At 37.6% G+C, this 14,087-nt stretch overlaps 1 protein-coding gene across 1 annotated transcript; it reads right to left on the reverse strand.

Annotated features, from left to right (window-relative positions):
* Positions 1–3,196: 3,196 nt before the first annotated feature.
* On the reverse strand, positions 3,197–4,327 carry LOC107474919 (uncharacterized). Its single transcript, XM_016094564.1, has one exon. It carries the CDS (start codon positions 4,325–4,327, stop codon positions 3,197–3,199), a length of 1,131 nt encoding a protein of 376 aa, XP_015950050.1.
* Between the last annotated feature and the right edge of the window lie 9,760 nt (positions 4,328–14,087).

Raw genomic sequence — 14,087 nt, forward strand, 5'->3', positions numbered from 1 at the left:
ATATAATTTGCTGAGTTAAATCACATTTCCTTCCATATTTATTGATGAAGATTCGGGCCCAAAGGGAATCTTGGTCTTGGTTAAGTCTCTAGAAAATCTTCATTAAGAAAGATTTATTCATAGCATGGAGTGATTTAAAGCCCATGCCTCCCATACTTCTTGGTTTACACAGCAGTTCCCAGCTAATATGGTGTATTTTTCGTTGCTCTCCTACCTCCCCCCAAATAAATTTACGTTGCAATTTTTCAATTTCATTGCATATGCCAATGGGACTCATGGAATGCATCATATCATCATTAATGGAAGGGCTAATGATAGTTTGTGTTAGAGTCACGCGTCCTGCCATAGATAGGCAATGAGCTTTCCAACCTTTAAAACTGCTTTTGACTCTTTCAAGAGTGTTCTTGTACTTGTCCTTCTTCTTGCGACTATTAGTGAGCATAACCCCGAGATATTTTCCCAATTCAGCAGCTTCATCAAAACCACTTAGGTTGGTGATAGCACTTCTAATGGCAACATTCACATTCTTCGAGAAAAAATAGATGTTTTTGATGCATTAACTTTTAATCCGGAAGCTAGACAAAAATCTTGCAGAGAGTCAAGGATAATTCCCATTTGGCTAGTGTCTGCCTCAGCAAAAAGGAGAAGGCCATTTGCAAAAAGGAGGTGGGAGATGAGAGGTTCGTTCCTTCCCGCTTTAATGGGTTTCCGTATTTTCCGATTCACCTTTTCCTCAATGAGTTGTGATAATTTATCCATAGCAATGGCAAAGAGGTAAGGAGATAACAGATCTCCTTGTCTAATCCCTCTCGTGGGTTGGAAACCATCTGTTTTGCACCCATTCCACATTAACTTGTAAGAGACAAAGGTTACTCCCGCCATGATGACATCCAACATGTACTATAGAATTCCAAATTTTCCAAGACATTTTCTTATGAAGCTCCAACTAAGTCTATCATATGCTTTCTCAAAGTCAATCTTTACCACCATATAGCATTTTCCCCTTTATTTTTCTCATCTCATGAACCATTTCCTTAGCAATGATGATGTTATCATGAATCATCTGTCCTTGAATGAAGCTAGATTGATTTGGTGCTATTCGGCTTGCCAAGGTGGGCAATCCTCTCTACAAGGATCTTTGAGAGGCATTTATATACCACATTGCAAAGGACAATTGGCCTGAATTGTGTAATATATTCCGGTTGATTGATTTTTGGAATCAAAGTGATTAAGGTCTGATTTACCTCTTGTATGCTTGCTGGTTCTTCCCAAAGATGTGCTATACAAGTGTAGACTGAGTTTTGGATGGTGTTCCAGTGTTCCTTATAAAACAAAGAAGGAAATCCATCTTCTCCGGGAGCTTTTAAAGACCCCATACTGAAAACAGCTCTACGAATTTTCTCATGAGTAGGGACAGCTTGCATCGCATCTCTGTGTCGGTTTTCCATCTGGAAAAATGTATAAGTAGTTGGCAAGATATTGCTTCCATATTTATCTTGACGAAAGAGATCTTTATAATAGTCCACAGCTAAGCTTTTCAACTCTTTCACATTATCACACTATCTTCCATCAGCATTTTTAAGTTTAAGGATCCTATTTTTACCTCTTCTAATAAGAGTTTTTGTATGGAAGAACTGTGTATTCCTATCTCCTTCTGCTGTCCACTGTTGTCTAGATTTTTGTAACCACATTATCTCTTGTTCAAGAATAACTTCTAATTGTGCAGACAACTCTTCTTCAAGTTGGCTAAGGAAGGGATTGTTGCCATAATTATGTGCTCTTTGTATGCCGAATAGCCTATTTAGAATATCTTTCTTCCTTTTGAATATGTTTCCGAAGATCTCCTTATTCCACCTTTTTAAGCAAGTTGTCAAGTCTTTCAGAACTTCAGGGAAATGTTTATCTTTTTTCCATTCATTAATCACAAATCCGTCAAAATCTGGGTGAGTCTCCTACATTGCTTCAAAACGAAAGGGCTTGTTTCCTCTATCCATACGATCAGGTATAAACCGCACAATCAGGGGATGATGATCAGAATGCAAGCACGGTAAGACTTCAATTCTCACATCTGGGAATAAAGTTCTCCATTGAACATTACCTAGTGCTCGATCAAGCCTTTTAAAAACTCTGTCAAGATCCCCTCTCACACCACCCTTCCAAGTGAATCGTTGTCCAACATAACCCAAGTCTAGAAGTTTGCAGTCATCAATCCACTTCCGGAATCTTCTGCAATTGTGGATATTACATAAACCACCTCCTCTCTTCTCTTTTTGATCAACAATATCATTGAAGTCCCCCATAAGAATCCAGGGCTCCGCTAAGTTATGTGCAATATTCTGAATGCTATCCCACATTTGCTTCCTCTCTCGCTCTTGGGGGCTTGATATATTGCAGTGAAAAAAACATTTTCCAATTCCCATCCTATCAAAACTAAAATGCACCAGCTGCTCTTGCCTTTCTATAATGTTAATATTTGAATTAGGGTCATCCCATAGCACCCAAATTCCACCCATAAAACCAATAGCTTCTTCAACAAAATAATTCATAAAACCCAGCTCCCTGATCACTCTTTGCGTCTTATTTCCACTACAACGGGTTTTAAAGAGAAGGGTTATATCTGGCTTGTAATCTTTTTTGTACTCTTTCAAGGTTCAAATGGTAGCCTTATTCACTATCCCTCTAGTATTCCAAGCAAAAACAATCATTGTCATATAGAAGGAGAAGAAGAGGAAATACCAGGACATGCCCCTAGGCCTTACGCAAGTTGTATATCTTCCCCTTGTGGGGGTTGATCATTTGCATCACAGAAGGTCTCATCAATGATTTCCTTTTCATGTTGAACAAGAACTGTGGCATGTTCACTAGAATGTCCTGAGGTAGGCTCAGGAGGGGGTAAGGTGTTTTCTACTACTTCACACATGAACAAGTCATTTTGCAAAGTAGGGGAAAGGCTGTGTTCAGGGTTTGCCCAGTTTTCTTGATGGTGGGCCAGGGATAAGTGGTTCGGTGTATTGTTCCTATGATTTATGGTATGGGTTATCTGAGCAGTGATGACATGGCTAGTTTGGGCTGGGTCTGGTGTAGATTGCATAATGTTGGCTTGTGTGTGGGCTTTTTAGTTTCGAATGGTTGATTTAGATTGTGTATGGCCTATTTGTGAGTTGACTGGGTTAGTTGAAAGGCTTTTTTGTGTGTTCTAGGTTGGTTTATTGTTATTGGGCTGGGTGGTCTGCCTATTACTTTGTTTAGGTTGTTTAGTCAGGTAGGTTCCTTTTTGGTGCACAGTTATATTCTCTACTTCCTTGTCTTTCTTCTCATTTACCTTGTTGGCAACGTCATTCTGGTTTTGGATGCTTCTAGAATATGGATTTAAATCCTGAAGAACAATAAATCTAGATTGATTACCTATATTAGTCATTTCCTTGTCTTGCCCTTTTGAAGTGTTGCCACTAACTGTACCTTCCCCCATTTTTCCAGTCTGCCTTCCTCGTAATGGTCTTTGTACGATCGTCCACGGTCTGTACATATCACCATCTCCATCCTTTCCTACTATGCCCTTGCCTTTTGCTAAATTTCCAGGATTGCCCCCTTCATCTGCCTTTGTCCCTTCTATCTGAGCTCTTCTTCCTTCCTCCCTATTTTCTGGTGTTGCTGACGTATGTGTTCTTTTTTCAGGGCAAATCCATTTTTCAATACCTACTCTACCACATTCAAAGCAGACTTGATGAAGTCCTTCGTATTCAATTGTGTAGTAGACCCCATTGATCATGTATTGAGAGACCAGTGGCTGTGTTAGGTCCACTTCCGCACAAAGCCTAGCAAACTTTCCTCTAGTAACCTCCGCTGTATTGGTATCAACCTTCAGCTTTCTCCCCATAATGTTAGCAATCTTTTCTAAGATTGCTCTATGGTAATATTCTATTGCCAATTCTGGCAAGTGTATCCAAGCAGCAATTTTGTCAATGGTGGCAGTAGAAGGATTAAAGTCCGGTTTCCACATTTGAACAGTCAGGTAGTGGTCAAGGATTTTCCAAGGTCCTTCCATTAATGCGAAATCCAAATCACCAGAGTTATAAAATCTCACCAGAAAAAAATCGTTGCCCAAGTCAATGACATCCAAGCTTCCATTTTTTCCCCACATAATCTCCAGTCTCCTCTTTAGCACTACTAATGACACCTTTCTTCCAAGGAGTTTAACAATGAAGGTCTCCCACCACTCCTTTCGTAGCTCTCTCTGTACCCTTTCTCCAATCACAACATTGAATAGACCATTGGCCATTTTCTTTACTATTATGTCATCGATGTCCTCTTCTTCATCTTCCTCCATATGTATCTCCTGTTTGATTTTCTTTCTGGGTATTGTGTGTGAAGATTCGGTTCTGTTTCCAGCCTTGACTGCCTCAGCAAAAGATATTCCTCCACTCTTACTATTGCTGTTCTATCTTTAGTGAAGGTATCTCCCTCTGTCTCTTTCCTACCCTTCTTGGCAGATCTTGGAGGTGGTTCGCCTCTCACCGCAAGCTCGTCACGGGGGCTGTGTGGCCGTGAGGCCCCTCCCCTCACGAAGGTCCCCCGCATCCTTGGTCACTATCCAGCAAGATGTGGCAGAAGAAACCCTAGCAACGTAAAAGAAAAGAGTGTTTCTTTAGCCAAGACACTTGTTAAGTTGATTCCAAACTAAGTTGGTTCTATCATTTTTATTGTTTTTTTTGTTTACCCAAACGGTATCTCCCAACCTTGTTATTGTTATTATTATTGTTTTGGTAAAAAGAACGGGCCCAGGCCCAAGACACATAAAGCTCACTACACTAGATCTTCGCTAGTTACTCTCTAATTATGTCTTCTGATGGTTATATTTTTTTTGGGAATAGCTGATGGGTATTCTTATTACTTCAACAAACCAAAACCACAAGTCTAGCCACCATGGAATCCAACCACATATTATCTATCCAATATAAAAACTTTTGGACAATACCAAGAAGGGGGATGTTACGGTGAAGTTGCCAATTTCATCTTTTTGTAAAGACGTTTTTTCATTTTGTGGTTGATATTGATTTAAAAGCGTATTATTAAAAGTGTTGCTTAAAGAGAAAGTGTTACCCTTGATCGTTAACTTGGCTTTGATACCAATTTTTCAATTTCGACTTTTCTTTTAATTCTTCTTTCGAAATTTCTACTATCTCTTCATATTTTGCTTCGAATAAATTTATAATTTGTATAGATTCAATTAGTGGTGCTTTATTTAAAGGATTTTTATAAAAATAATTTGCAACTTCATAATCTAGAGTATTAACCATTTCTGTAATTTCTCTTGTATTTGTTAAATGATTATTTATTACTAGTCATTGATGTATATTTATAATTCTGATTTCATATTTATAGTTTTTTAACTATGTTCTAATTTCTATTATAATATTCTTTTTTACATGGATTATTATAAAATCTTTTATCTGTTTATAATTTCTTAAATCCTCAAAAACTTCTTTTATTTCTACACTTTCTCTTATTTTTAATTATCTTTCTAGTTTTTCAATTTTATTCTCCATTTTTTTTTCTTTCAACAGTTTTAATTCTTTTAAATCGTAATATAGTTTTTCAGGCATTTATAAATTTCCTAGATTTAATTTTAACTTGTTTATATTTATTCTTATTTCTATCCTTTTTATTATAAGGTCATCAATTTCGATCTGAAGATTATTTAATTCTCTTTTATACTCCTCTATTTTATTTTTTAATTTTTTCGCTCTTTTCCTTTTTATTTTATTTTCTGATTTTTCAATCTTTTTATGCCTCATAAATTAGGTAATCTTATTATAATTCCTAAAATAGTTTTGTTTATCATTATTTATTTTAGAATTTCTGCAAACTCTATCATTGATTCATCACTATTTTACAGAGATTCTATTAATTTTTCTAGCTCTTCAACTTCTCTTTTTAACTTGTTATAGATTATTTTTAGAGCTTTAAATGCTCTTTGATTTATTTCAGAAAACTGCAAATAATTCAAACGATTCTCTCTTTCAACGAGCTCTTGTTTCTTATCTTGATAAATTACGTATATTTTTTCCTTATTTATTGTCATAATTTAGTATTTAGGGTTCCATTTAATTTTTTGACCTTTTTTGTTAATTCTTTTATTTCAGAGTTTTTTCTTTAATTTTTAATTTAGATAAACTTAAAGGACTATTGATTTTAGATTCTCTTATTTGAAAATTTGATGAAATCGATCTTTTTGATGATTCTTTTAACAATAGAACTGGGCTTTCAATAGCTTTATATTTTGGTATTTCTGTTTTTACAATTTTCTGAAATAATTCATCAACATAAATTCTTTCTCTATTTTTAAATATTATACTATGATGGCTATTTGTTAAAGCATAATTTATTGCATATATAATTGAAAATGGTTCATCATCTTGTTCCATTAAACTTTTTCTATGAAATTTATAAGCTAAACTTATAGATCTACCAAGATTTTTAGTTGATAAAGGTATAGCATATCCAAGATAGGTATTAAATTTAACATTTACGTTTGCCGAATTTCCATGAACAATTCCAATTATTTGATCTATTGGGTCATCAGTAATTCTTTTGTCACAGATTGCTAAACTTATTGGTAAATTAATTCCTTTCATATATGTAGATTTGATTAAAACATGTATGGTACTTGATAAACCACTATTTTATGGTTTATCTTGTGCTCAATTGAGTGGTTTTTATCAACTCTTTACCCACTTATTCATACTATTTGCATGGTTTTACATTTGCCTTCCTAATTATGTGCTTTGATTGAAAACATGCTTCTTTGACCTTAAGTTCCCTATGTTTAATCCTCTCTTATTACCATTAGATGCCTTGATATGTGTGTTAAGTGATTTCAGAGATTATACGGCAGGAATGGCTCAGAGGATGGAAAGAAAGCATGCAAAAGTGGAAGGAATACAAGAAGTTGGAGAAATCGCTAAGCTATCCAGCCTGACCTCTTTGCACTAAAATGGCTATAACTTTAGCTACAGAGATCCAAATGATGCGGTTCCAGTTGTATTGGAAAGCTAACGTCCAGGGCTTCGATTTGATATATAATTTGCCATAGCTGCCCCGAAGTTAGGCGACACAAACGCCTGAATGATGCGCCCGCGTCGCATTTGCGAACTTCAATCCACGCGGATGCTTGGATGACGCCTCCGGGTCACTTGACCGCGACCTGTACGGACCAGAAAGCACTGGGAGTGACTTCTGGGTTGTTTCTGACCCAGTTTTTGGCCTAGAGAACACAGATTAGAGGCTATAAAGTGGGGGAATGCATCCATTCATAATCATGCTTTCATAATTCACTTTTCATAGTTTTAGATGTAGTTTTTAGTGAGAGAGGTTCTCTCCTCTCTCTTAGGATTTAGGATTAGGATTTTTAGAAATTAAGATTTATCTCATCTTCATATCAGGTTCAATATTTCTTTTACTTTATATTTCTCTTCTACTTTGAGATACTTTAATGCTTTTATTTGTATGTGATTTATGTTGCCCAATTGGCTTATCAACTTTTCCATGTTAGATTTTACTGCTTTGCATGAATGTTACTTGAGGTATTCCAGATATTTATGATTTCAATTTAGCTTTCCACATTCTTGGCTTTGGTTAGGGAATCAGTAACTCTTGAGTTATCAAACTCAACGTGATCGATAATCGCTATCTTTGACAATTAGCTTGAACTTCTATAATCCCAATCTTTTTCTAGGAATTAACTAGGATTTGGAGATCAAACTAATTAGCCACTTGACCTTCCTGTGCAATAGCAGAGGTTAACTAAGTGGAGTTAAGATTCAATTTTCATCATCATTGATAAGGATAACTAGGATAGGACTTCCAATTTCTCATATCTTGCCAAGAGTTTATTTTACAGTCATTTATTTATTTTACTTATCATTTACCATACTTGTTCCTCATTCTCAAAACCCCCAATTTACAAAACTCATAACCAATAATAAGAACATACCTCCCTGCAATTCCTTGAGAAGACGACCCAAGGTTTAAATACTTCAGTTATCAATTTATTTAGGGGTTTGTTACTTGTGACAACCAAAACGTTTGTAAGAAAGGTTGATTGCTTGGTTTAGTAACTATACTTACAACGAGATTTTACTATAACTTCTAAATCATCAATCTTCAGTTCTTCAAAATGGCACCGTTGCCGGGGAGTTGCAAACGTGTGCCTTATTTTGGTTATTGTAAATATTTTTCAAAAAAAATATATACATATTTTTCTTTTACTTGTTTATTTGTTCTTTCCCTTCCCTCTTATTTCTGTTAGCTATTATGAATTCTCACCCCTCTCGCTTTGAGTTTAGTTCTAATTTTGTTGCAAGGAATGGAAGCTATAACAGGACTATGCATCAAGGTCTAAGCAATCAAAGATGGATGGAGCCACAAGGATCCGATCAACCCTTTAGGCAACAACATCCTCCTAGATATCATGGACAAAGACCATTTTACAATGCATGCCCAACTAATAGATTTGGTGGACCGCCTTGTGACTACCAACAAGCCCCACCCTATGCTTAGAGACTATCCTCTCGACACAACTTCGAACCACCACACTCACAAGCTTCTTTTCACCATTCACTACCACATGATCCTTATCCACCCCAACGCCAATCCAATTACTCCCAAGAACCACCACTCCCATACACACCATCTCCATATCCTTATCAAGAGGAACCACTTCCGCGTTATGAACCTTTTCTCCCAACAAATGAACCCTCCTATCCACCCCAAACCTCCGTGAAAAGCAAACTTGCCTCTATCATTAGTCTCATCTCTACTCTTCAAGCACTTATATCCCGCTTGGACCAACCCTCTACACCCAATATTCAACCCTCAAGCTCCACTGTACTTCTATCTCAACCACATAATGATCCACCCATCCCATCACCACCATCCATGGAAGAGCGCCAACATCCATCAATCCAAGAGCAACATGATCCCACTGACACTATTGACATAGAACAAGAGAAAAATGATCATCTTGGTGAATCCATACTTCATAAGGAGCTAGAGGAGGCACTAAAGGTAAAGGTAATAGAGACCTTTGCAGATGAAGGAGTAGTTGCAGGGAGTTATCATAGAAAAGAAGCCATCAAGGAGGATTTTGTACTTGAAGGTGAAGAAATGGTTGAACAGGAAATCATCAAGGATGAATACGATTTCATACTTAAATACCTGGATCAAGCAAGAAATCAATTATCTTCCAGAAGTTTAGCCCCTCAACAGACTCCCATGGCTTTATGTGGAGAATCCAATGAAGAACGCAGCATAAAAAAGACGCTAGAAGCTCCAATGGACAGCATAGCACATAACTTCGTATTGGAACAATTAGAAGAAGCTGTCATGGTAGAAGAAGAAGGGTTGGTTGAAGATTTAGGAGATGCCAAACTGCCACCTGAATCCAAAGTTGTGGAGAATTCCGTCAAGGATGTTATAATTGATGCTAAAGAAGATATTGCGCAGCCCCCAATGCAGATATCTATGAAGAACTGGACGGAATTACCCAAGACACATGTTTCCTTGATGATGATGATCACAAGTCAAGTCCTCTTAGTAATGAACTTGTATCCGCAAGTGAATTCTTTGAGACAGAAGAATCTTCCCCAATTGAATATGAAGATGATGCAGAGGTCGACTTTTCTCAACCTCCTGTTTATAACTCAAGTGATGAGGAAGATATCAATGACTTTGATCAAGACATGGGTGAAGTTGAAGAAATTTGCAAAGAGGTGGAGGAATTCACAGAAGACCACAAGGGAGTAGAGCTTACAGAACCACTGGAAACACCTATCCCAAGGCCACTACCACCCAATACAAACCTCAAGTGGGTAAAACCCTTAGCTTTTATCTTTACTTTTCCACTTGAATATGGTTTACTTGAAACAGATGGCCAGCTTAGAGTTCTCTGCGGCTTTAAGAGTAAAAGAGAAATGACTCGCACTCAGAGATAGTATGCAAAATTCAATGAGGTTTCGCACTTCAATTTGAGATGCAGGAATTGGTGTCAAGCTCAATTTAAAGGATCTCGGAAGCTGTTTGGTCACTGCAGTGAAAATTCAGATTACTCATCACCCGACTGGAAAGATGTAGATCAAGACAAAGACGGGTGTAGAAGAAAAGTTTGGGATCCTGGAGTCTGTTTTGACATTCAACACCCTGGGAGCCTTGAAGCTTGTTTGAACTCACCTAAGGACTTTACATGCCTCGTTTGGGACTCCGGAGGCTGTTGGAATTCCAAAAATTGGTGGAGATTCCTGAATCAGTACAAGCATAAGCCACCATGACAGGAAGCTCATCAAATGTCCAACTTAAGGACTTTAACTAAAAGTGCTGGGTGGGAGACAACCCACCATGGTATGATCATTCCTTTTTCAGTTTTAATTCTAGTTTGTTTTGTCTGTTTTTGAATTTTGATTGAACCTGGAATTTTGCATAACATTCATTGAATTCTGCATACTGCATCAAAAAAGAGAAAAAAATCGCACGCGACGCGTCCGCGTCATAGGTGCGTTGGGAAGAAAATTAAAGTGAACAGAGAGTCACGCGAGAGCATGGCTAGAGGCGTGCCTTCGGCACAAATTGATCCACGCGACCGCATCACTGACGCGTCCGCGTCATGTGGGAAAAATGCCTCTCACGCGTCCGCGTCACCCACGTGAACGCGTGCCTCAAATTCGACGTAAAAAAGGGTGTATGGCCGAGAGTTGCGCTAGAGTTGGGCTGGACTCGTGCTAGCAGCACAAGCCCTGCCGCGCGAACGCGAGCCCCACGCGTCCGTGTCAATCCCCATAATATGGCCTATCACGCAATCGCGTCACCCACGCGGCCACGTCACCCAAAATCTTGGCAAAATGAGTTTCAAACAGAAAATTGTGCGAGCGCACGACTGCCCTCGCGCTAGTAGCACGAATTCACTCACGCGACCGCGTGCCCCACGTGGCCGCGTCACTTGACAATAGCGCCAACCGTGCGAACGCGTCACTCACACGTTCGCGTCACCTGCGCCGCACAGCTTATCCAGGATGGCCACCAAGAAGGGTACAGAGAAAGCTACTCCTAAACCACTGGCAAGGAAAGGAACAAAGAGACCACCAGCTGAGGAACAATAACCCCCGTCCACTTGTACATCTTAGCATGCACCGAGGATGGTGTAATCTTTAAGTGTGGAGAGGTCGATACCGATCTCCATGGGTTAGTTACTCTTCTGTCTCAACACCAATGGTTTATTTTTCTTGTTAGTTGTTGCATTTGCATGTTTGTTTGATTTCTTGCATATTTTGCCACTTGGTTGAAGTAATATTTTCTTTTTCAAGAAAACTTTTTATAGTATTTCACTAATTTAAATTAAAAAACTTTTTGAAAAACTTGTATGAAGAAATATTGTTTTGGAACATAGTTTAGAGCTCGAACACACAAAACCAGTGAGATTTTGAGCCTATTTGATTGGTTGCATTCTATCAACCAATATTTTATTTTTGATATGTATTTTTCTCTCTAAAATTGTGATCTTTGTCTTGCTTAATTCTATATTTCCATTATTTGATGTATGCATGCACTTATATGATTGAGGCCTTGTTTCACTAAGCTTACATACCCATATGGCCTTACCTTTTATTTTCCTTTGCAAACCAATGTTGAGCCTATTTTACCCCTTGTTCTTTACTTTAGCTCATCACTAACTCTAAGCGGAAAACAATAATGTCCTTAATTTGAATCCTTGATTAGCTTAGACTAATGAGAATGCTCATGAATTAAGTGTGGGGAAAAGTGGGTTTGGAAACGTTTGGTTTGGAATTGAGTATGTTAGACTTTGTGTAAAAATATGAAAAATGTTAAGAACATGGTTATGTATTCAAAACCTTAATCATATGCATTGAAAAGAAAAAAAAATAAAAAAAAGCAAGTAATAAAAGGGGACAAAATGCCCCAAAGTAAGTGTTAGTATCAATGCATATGTACTGAACTCAAATTTAGGATGCATGTATATGTGGAAAACACAGTTAATGGGAAGTTAGATTTTGTATTTTAATTAAATGGATTGTCTTAAGTTAGGTGGAAAGTTTATGTTAATTAAGGATTCAGATTTTAGTCCACTTGGCCAAAAACAATCCTACCTTGACCCTAACCCTATTACAACCCTTAAAAGACCTCTTGATTTGTGTATTGGTGCATTAAATTTTTGTTGATTGTTAGATGAAGAGCAAGCTATAGAAAGCAAGATTAGTAGAGAATTGAGAGAATTGACCCTAGACACTTGAGAGTTAGAGTGATATACACTACCAGTAAGTGTTCATCGCTCAATTCTATGTTCCCTACTTTCATGAGCTATCTTTTTCTTGCAAGTTATTTGTATTGTATTTTGCGATTTGAATTAGTGAAATCCAGTTCATATTTATTCTTGAAGGATTTATTTACTTTTTCACCAAGTAGGTAGAATCATTTTAGCATGTAGTTGCATTCACATTCATAGGTTGCATTGCATGAGTCTTGCTTTTCTCTACTCATTTATTTTGTTTCCTTGAGCTTAGCATGAGGACATGCTAATGATTAAGTGTGGGGAGGTCGATAAACCACTATTTCATGGTTTATATTGTATTTAATTGAGTGGTTTTATCAAGCTTTTCACCCACTTATTCATAAGATTTGCATGATTTTACAATTCCTTCCTAGTTTAGTTCTATGATTGAAAACATGCTTATTTGGTCTTAATTTAGCTAATCTAAATCCTCTCTTATTACCATTCGATGCCTTGATCTGTGCGCTAAGTGTTTCAGGCTTCATAGGGCAAGAATGGCTTAGAGAATGAAGAGGAAACGTGCAAAAATGGAAGAAACACAAGGAATTGAGGAGATGACCAGCGAGAAGTCACGCGGTCGCATGGCTCACGCGACCGCGCGAAATGGAAGAAATCAGAGTGACGCATGCGCGTGCCTGACGCGACCGCGCGGATTGGAAGCTGCACGAACGACGCAAATGCGTGGACGACGCGCACGCGTGGTATGAAAAACGTTGAGTGACGCGATCGCATGGATGACGCGGACGCGTAACGTGCGCGATCTGCAGAATTTCAATAGTCGCTGATAGAGATTCTGGGCCACATTTCAACCCAGTTTTCGGCCCAGAAACACAGATTAAAGTTAGGAAACATGCAGAAACTCATGAAGCTTTTCATAATTCATAATTTTTAGTTTAGATGTAGTTTTTAGAGAGAGAGGCTCTCTCCTCTCTCTTAGGATTTAGGATTAGGATTTTTAGAAATTAGGGATTTATCTCATCTTTACATCAGGTTCAATATTCCTTTATTTTGACTTCTCTTCTACTTTGAGATATTTTAATGCTTTTATTGGTATTTGATTTATGTTGCCCAATTGGCTTATGAACTTTTCATGTTAGGATTATACATTATTGAGATGTTTTCAGATTTATGATTTTAATTCAGCTTTTTACATTCTTGGCTTGGGTTAAGAAATCAGTAACTCTTGAGTTATCAACTCAACTTGATCGATAACCGCTATCTTTGCCAATTAGCTTGAACTTCTATAATCCCAATCTTTTTCTAGGAATTAACTAGGATTTGAAGATCAATCTAATTAGCCACTTGACCTTCCTTTGCACCAGCAGAGGTTAACTAAGTAGAATTAAGATTCAATTTTCATCATCATTGATAAGGATAACTAGGACAGGACTTCTAATTTCTCATGCCTTGCCAAGAGTTTATTTTACAGTCATTTATTTATTTTATTCGTCATTTATCATAATTGCTCCTTGATGGTGGTTTTGCAAGCTCCACTCCCTTGTGTTCTTCTTTGAACTCTTCTACCTCTTTGCAAGCTTTCTCAATTTCAACCTCTTCCTCTTGGTAGCTTTCTTCTAATGCAATCTCTTCTTCATTACTTACCAAGAGCATTGGAGGTTGTGCATCTTCCTCTTCTTCTAATTGCTTGCTTATTTGGCTCATTTGCACTTCCAAGTTTCTTATTGAGGCTCTGATTTCTTGCATAAAACTTTTCAAGATTGCTTCCAAATCATTGTTCTGTTGGGACTGA

Source organism: Arachis duranensis, chromosome 2, assembly GCF_000817695.3.
Source record: "Arachis duranensis cultivar V14167 chromosome 2, aradu.V14167.gnm2.J7QH, whole genome shotgun sequence".
Classification (NCBI taxonomy): Eukaryota; Viridiplantae; Streptophyta; class Magnoliopsida; order Fabales; family Fabaceae; genus Arachis; species Arachis duranensis.

Coding starts and splice junctions, on each gene's coding strand:
- LOC107474919 (XM_016094564.1), bottom strand. CDS start 4,327: ATGGAGGAAGATGAAGAAGAGGACATCGATGACATAATAGTAAAGAAA.